This window comes from Doryrhamphus excisus, linkage group LG10 (genome assembly GCF_037039965.1).
Source record: "Doryrhamphus excisus strain RoL-2023G ecotype Guam linkage group LG10, RoL_Dexc_Guam_v1.1, whole genome shotgun sequence".
NCBI lineage: Eukaryota > Metazoa > Chordata > Actinopteri > Syngnathiformes > Syngnathidae > Doryrhamphus > Doryrhamphus excisus.
This window is the reverse complement of record NC_136366.1, coordinates 13,000,001-13,007,391: the sequence shown is the minus strand read 5'-3', so window position 1 is coordinate 13,007,391 and position 7,391 is coordinate 13,000,001. Positions and strand designations below refer to the sequence as shown.

Genomic DNA, 7,391 nt, shown 5'->3' with positions numbered 1-7,391 from the left:
TAATGAATACATTTTTACATTATGGCGACGGCAATAAAAATGATCAGGATGACCTTTTATCACCCCTGTACTAGGTCATGGTTGAGTTAGACTTACAATTGAGTCACTTGAGACTTGGGATTAAAAACTTCAAACTTGCAAAACACTCACTCTGCCATCTTGTGATTTAACAATTTAAATGTTTGTTTATGTCGCTATCTAGTGGTTAAAACGAGTATAGCAGGTACCCCTTTTATGGCGAGTTGGTTAGAAAATGCAAATGAATGAATGGATGACCATAGGCAGTAACAGAAATGTTAGAATTATGATTGTGATATCATTGTAGGACCACTGCAATACACCGATCCGAGATAATCACCTATATATATATGTTTGTTTGTCCTTTGACAACAATCAGATCACGATAAGTGATAATACATTCTGTATCACAGTTGCATTCAATGCAAGAAATATAATACAATGCACGATCTAATTAGGTCCAGTGCCAGCGCTGTATTCTGTTATTCTGTTTTTTATCAAAAATGATCCGTCTGTGCCAAACAAAAAGTTTTTTGTAACTTTATTTTTGATGCAGATCTTTCAATAGATTGTATACAGTGCACCGACCAATTTCCAGTGACAGAACTGAGTTTCTAAAGCGTAGATTGTTATCTTTGTGCAGAGTTTGTCATCAATTCCAAGAATCCAAATGCAAACATTTGACTTGTTTTCAGGTCGGTTTCCTCTACCCTCAGTACTTTTCCATCTAACGTAGGCTAACTAGCCTGTGCCTTAAAGCTGGATGTTTATTAACACCTGTGAGTCATAAGGAATAGGCGTCTCTTATCGCGGCACAAGTGGTGGAAGACACATTTGACCTCGACGTTTTATGCGTCTTTTGTCAGTTACAAAGGTTATTATTGGTGGGTTTTTAGGGGGAGAAGTCGTCACGTTTGTTAGCATCGTTAGCATTTGACGTTTTTGTCAGTAGTGTCAAGTGGCAGGAGGTAACGATTGATATTTGTACTTTCATAATAAAAGCATGTGCTTATTGAAGAGGGTGAGAAAAGCGCCGAGAGATTGTAGCTGTTTATTGCATTCTGAAAATAACCGGAAGTAGAAACATAATCGCTTTAGAAGCTTGACGTCTTCTTTCCGAACTGCTGGATCACTCACCATCAACAAGAGCATAGCAAAGAGAGCAGTCGGTTGGTCGTGTCTCTTTCCGAGGCCGGATGGTAAAATCCAACCTCCAGCGGATCCTAAACAGTCATTGCTTTGCTCGCGAAAAGGAAGGAAAACAGCAGCCTCTTTCAACCATGGCGGATTTGAGTAGCGGTATTTGTGACATGATTGGGAAGTAAGTAAACAGAAAAACGTTTAGCCAAGCTAGCCAATGCTAACGGTGTGTGGGGGAGGGGTGGGTTTTCAGATGGCGGAAGTGAAAATAATGTATACTTTTACGTACAATACATAAAGTGAACATTTGGATGTCACGTAGAATGTTAAATAAGTTTAATCTCCTTCTTAGAAATGCTGGCTAGTTTAGAATAACGTTAGATACTACTGTTTCACCACATATGTTGGTCAGCTAATTAGCCACATCGGGTACGCAGAAGTTAACGGAAAGGTGAACGCTATCTTAGAAATAACACGGCGTATAATAGTATCCTTTTTAGAAGTATTCATTCTTATTTGTGGCTGTTCAACGAACTTCCTCTTTCTTGTGGTGTTTAAACCTAAACTGCGTCACACATGTAACGTAATAAAAACAAGTTATGTTGTACCCAGCCCAATCAAATAATCGTTCGTAATTATATAATATAAATAAATATATATATATATGAATAAATTAAAGCAGTGTGCGTGATTTGCCAGGTAAGCCCACGTTTCAGGCCCACGTCGGTCTCGTGAGCTGACACGGTGGAGTCAAGGTTGACTTTTACGTAACAAGACTTACTGTATGTGACGTCATCACGTCGTCGTCACAGTGCCCAGTGACGCTAGCCAACTAGTGCTCGGGCCCGCTACTTAGCCAGATCATAAACATCAAAAGCTGACATGGATGGTCGAAAAACTAGAACGAATAAGGAGTCAGAGAGAGAGCCCTTTAACAGGTTTTGTATAAAATGGGATAATAATGACGTGGATAGTCATTTTAATACAAATATCGTAATAATATATAATATTAAGGAACATAAAATATGGGTTTGTTTGTCATGTAGCAGCATGCTAGTGCTAGCGAGATTGCTGCTCACCACATCCTGTTGTGCAGGGGCTTAGACAAGATGTACTACAGCAATGTAAACACTATTATAATCCAGCATTGCAATGCTTTCAACACAATATTTCTCAAACCTTTGGCAACAAATGAGAATAGATTTTAATATATGCTGTGTATGGATGTTAAATTGTCTTTACTGGGTGAATTATGAGATGTTTAAAGCACACTAATGCTGTGCAGACATTATTTTACAGTGTAGCTCCACTTCCTGTTTGTGTGATATAAACTAGAATCGAAAACATATTTGGACATGCATAAACTGTTTTTTTTGTGTTCTTCCACCCAGTCTGTCCATGCACTGTAGTAGTACCCGCGGCCCAGGGCCTCTGTGGTGCTCCTGATGCCCCTCTCCCACCCCTGAAGATCCCAGGTGGGCGAGGGAATGGCACACGGGATCACGCTCCTTCAGCTCGGTTGCTCTACTCAGTAGGCACAACTCCCACCATCATACCAAAAAGTTTCTCAATGTCTGTTTCCAACTTTAGTTATTTTCATGTTATTTCTCCCCACCCCCATCCAGGACCATAAGTTGACAGTTAGCGAGGAGCCGGCGGGTAACAGTCGCCCCAGTATACTCCACTTCCAAAGTCGTCTAACCATCAGCAAGACAGTTGAATGGGATGCTGTCCTAAGCAGCAGTGCTCTCTTTGTGGAGATCTCTCTTGACCCACTTCCTGAAGGCAGCAAGGAGAGGTGAGTGCTGTCCAACTAGCGTCTTGCTAAATCTCAATTTACTGGCCTTTTTTTACCTTGTGAATAAAATTACAATATGAAGTCTGAATATTGTTAGACATGTAATGTTAGTAAACAACAAAAAATGTATTTTTATGACTTGAAACCATCTTTCGGGAAAATACTTGAGTGACCTTGGCATGTGAGGAACACACAAGATGCCCTTTGGGATACGCTGTGCTGGTCCGCCACCGTACATTGTTCCAAGCACGACAGGACAGTTGAGCGTCGGGATCACAAAAACACTTGTCTTGTTTCCATGCAGCTTTGCGGCTCTGCTGGAGTATGCTGAAGAACATCTGAAAGTCGTTAGCGTGTTTGTCTGCTTTTACAAGAACAGGGATGATCGCGGTATGTGCTCGCACACACACACACACACACACACACATGATAAACAAGGTCATGTGTCTCGAACATGGACGTGTTACTCCTGTGTTGTTCTTGCAGCCCAACTGGTGCGTACGTTCAGTTTCCTGGGCTTTGAGATTGTGAAACCGGGCCATGCCCTCGTCCCGCCTCGACCTGATGTTTTCTTCATGGCCTACAATTTTGACCGGGACTCTTCAGACGAGGAGTAACCCACCCTCAGACCCCTCCAAACCTCCCCTTGTTTTCTTCCACCCATTGTGTGTGTTCTTCCCTCCCTCATCACCATTTTCGTTGTGTGCTATTCTGGATTTTTTTGAGCGTAAGTTGAGTGGAAAAGGGAGAGCTGGTGCATTTGTTGTAGTCGTATGTGTAGCTTTTTGCTTTAGCGTGTTTACTGATGGGTGGACGTCGTTTGTTTGAATGTACAACAAAAAAATGGTCATCAGGTTTTTACACTCGGGTACTGCAGCTTTTTTTTTAATGTCCTATTTGCAAAAACATGTCAGGGGGACCACTTTTATTGTGTAGCACTAACATTAGTTGGAAACAAATAATGTCATGATTAACAACAGCCCCATTCATTGGTACTTAGAGTGACTGATAGTGTCATGTGTGGAAAGGAAAGGAAAGTGAATTATCCAAAGTGCTTTTGCTTCTTTCTGCCATGTTTATCTTGATTCTATTATTATGATTTTTCAGCCTGCTTTTGGAAGTCAGGAAGGATATATTAGAAGATAAGAAACTGTGATGTTATGGTTGGAGTTAGTTTGCATTCCTCATATTGTTTCATGCTAGGTTTGATGTTCACACGCATAGTGGTACCTATTATGCTTCTGTAATAATAAAACAATCCCCAAAAAGTTACATTATGTGTATTTGCCGTTCTTGCATGCATGGAGATTACATAATGAGCTGGCAACGGGAAGATCAAGGTCATGACATAACAGGTCAATACCCACCTTATCACAAATTACAATGAAAAATATGGATGTTCCGATGACGTTTGTACCTTAAGTTGATATTTAGAGATGTTTAAAAGCAGCTCTCATAAGCGGAAAGAATTGCCTCCCGTTGCGTATTTCTGCCACAAGGGGCTCTAAGCCTAACGACCCAATATCTTACTGTATACTGTACACTGGATTAGCCTATTTCGTCAATGTCAACAATTGAACATTTACATTAGCCTCCTGGAGGTTGCGTATTTCTGCCACTAGGCTACTATACATTGAATTGGCCTACTTCGTCAGTTATTTGTCAACAATAGGACATTAGCTTCCTGAAAGTTGCGTATTTCTACCACTAGGGGGCTCTTAGTCTCACTGAAAATGAACCAACACATGACAGTATACCTCCTTTTTAGTCACTGTTATTTGTCAACAATTGGACATTTACATTAGCTTCCTGGAAGTTGCGTATTTCTACCACCAGGGGGCTCTTAGTCTCAGGGAAAATGACCAACACATGACAGTACACTGTTTGAATTAGCCTATTTAGTCAATGTTATTCGTTAACAATTGGACATTTACATTAGCTTCCTGAAAGTTGCGTATTTCTACCACTAGGGGGCTCTTGTACATTACAGTACAAGTCAAGTAACAAAAACATGCAATTTTACAGAACTAGTGGTAAAAGTTATGGTGTTGTGAGGGAAAAAGTTGAAAAATGTAATTTTAGAAAAAAAAACTTTTATGAGAATAAAGTTGTAATATTGTAATTGCATGACTTTTTTTTAAATCAACAATCATAAATATATCAATATTTACAGCTCCGCTAATGTTATTTCAAACTATGTACCTTGTCAAAATCCTTAAACAAAGACAAGAGTGTGGAATCCAAATATTTAATCGGTACATATTAAGTATTATGACATGTATAAAATTTTCCGATCACAATATGAAGCAATGGAACTGCTCAAGACAGACTGGCGGATGCTGCAAAAAGGTCAGCACATAAAAGTGACTAATGATTAAAAAGTGTCAACGGAAGGCAACTAAAATCTACAAGAGGAAAAAAAAAAGACATCGATATAGTAAGCTTTTTTTTTTAAGAAAAAAAAAATAATGTGACTTTTTTCTTCTTCAGTAGAGTGCAATAATAATTTTTTTTTTTTTAAAAAGAGGGAAAACGACACAGCACTGAAGCGTCCACAAGACGTCTAAAAAACTGTTAGTACTGTAGGCTCACATAAAGACAGCAGGGGTAGGAGGAGGGGGGCAAAGGTCACTGCAGGAGGAGGAGCGCTATTCGTTAGCCAGTCGATGCAAAGAACAAACAAAAAATCAAATAAAATCATTAATGCACATCACAGTTAGCTTCTCAAAGAGCATTTAGAATTGCATGGTTGAAAAACAAAACCTGAACGACTGAAGTGAAAACACAAGGACGTCCCGCAAGGCGACGCAAGCCCGCCCGAAAAAAAAAGGGGAGGGGCCCCCAACCATCGACAAAATCACCTTTTATGATGAAATTGTGCTGGCCCGAGTGATTTCACCTTTAACCCCTGCCAACCATCAACCTTTTGGGAGTACCATGCAGGGTGGAATAATACAAAGCAGTACGAAGGCCACCATGAAAAGATGTCATAAGCTGTCATTATAAGAATAAAATTGTCATATCAGGTGGAAAAGCCAATTATTTACTTATTTGTAATTTTACAACAAAGTCCACATTTGAAATTTGAAAGAAAATAACTTGAAAACAGTAATAATATTAATGCTAAAAAAACAGCATAAGAATATGCTGTGAATAAGCATATGAAAATAAAGTCATGCAAAAGAATAGATAAAATGATGTAATTTTACAAGAATAGAATTGTAATTTAATGACAATGATTATTTTATGATATTAAAAAAATATGTTTTTTCCAAACAATAAAGGAAACAACTATATTCTCAATATTATATCTTTTTATTGGAAAAAAGTAGGACTCCTTTTTGATCTCGGAAAAACAGAATTGTATTTTATAACCAAATTTTTTTCTTGTAATTTTCATCTTTTTTTCCCTGGTGGCCTCATACTCATTTGTAGTAAAACACAACGAAAAACGCAAAAACTGGCAATAAAAATCAAACCTGACTGAAAATATAATAAGTGCTCTGAGTACGTATTCATTGTCAATGACTGACAAAACCTATGAATCATTTTACAAGTCAGCACCAACTTCACCTCCAAACCAACAGGGGGCAACGTGTTCCAGGTATCATTAGGAAAACTACTACCAAACAACCAAACTTTACCTACAAGGTATCTTATAGAACTTTTCATACAGTGCTATATACTATACCAGTTTACATGTGCTAAATGTCAAATTAAAGGGGAAGTGCACTTTTTGCCCATCATCTTCATCCAATCTTATGTCAAACATGAACATATTTATTTCCCTTTTCTGTGCATTATAAAGCCAGAAAACAAGTGTACTATGAGCTAGCTAACAATGCAAGTCATTGGGATTTAGCCCAATAGATACAACACTTTCAATGTGTGCTCTCATTGCGATGGCTGTGTCTTCCAGCACAAGTCGTGCTCCCAGTCCTCGTAACGTCTGTCTGTGAGTGACGTTAAGACTAGCGGCTAGCTAGACGTGTGTGTGTGTGTAAGGCTGGATTAAAAGAAAAAAGGACAATAATAATATGGCTTTAGCATTTTTAGCTAGCTCAATTGTAGCATATTTTTCTTTAATATTTCAACTCCATGCTACTAAAATATCATTATTTTTCTATAAAATATTATTAATTTATTCTCATAAAACTGCAGCATTTTTTTCTCTTAATATTTTGACTTAATTTGTGTTACATTACAGATATTATCTTTATTTCTGCTGTTTTTCTCAACTATTTCAATTTCCGTCTTGGATTATTTTTTAAATGTAATTATGACTTTGTTCCCATAATATTTTGCCTTTTTCAGCTACATAATTTTCCAGAAAATGATAACTTTATTTGTTATTTGGTTTTTTTATATTATAACTCTGAACAATAGCATATTTTTCTTTAATATTTCAACTCCATGCTACTAAAACTAACCGGTT

General features: G+C 38.0%; 2 protein-coding genes across 2 annotated transcripts in view; one reads left to right on the top strand and one right to left on the bottom strand.

Annotated features, from left to right (window-relative positions):
* The first annotated feature begins 1,073 nt into the window (after nt 1–1,073).
* oaz1b (ornithine decarboxylase antizyme 1b) lies at nt 1,074–4,228 on the top strand. The gene is given in 6 exon segments (XM_058059913.2): nt 1,074–1,339; nt 2,550–2,601; nt 2,603–2,689; nt 2,784–2,956; nt 3,261–3,346; nt 3,443–4,228. Coding segments are annotated over 6 exon segments (654 nt in total). The 5' UTR covers nt 1,074–1,214; the 3' UTR covers nt 3,574–4,228.
* A 2,722-nt stretch (nt 4,229–6,950) lies between these two features.
* The window catches only part of uhrf2 (ubiquitin like with PHD and ring finger domains 2), a 28,800-nt gene continuing 28,359 nt past the window's right edge, over nt 6,951–7,391 (bottom strand). Inside the window, exon 16 of the mRNA XM_058059905.2 lies at nt 6,951–7,391. This exon is cut by the window's right edge and continues 1,663 nt beyond it. The gene's annotated coding sequence lies outside the window, so the exon portion shown is untranslated.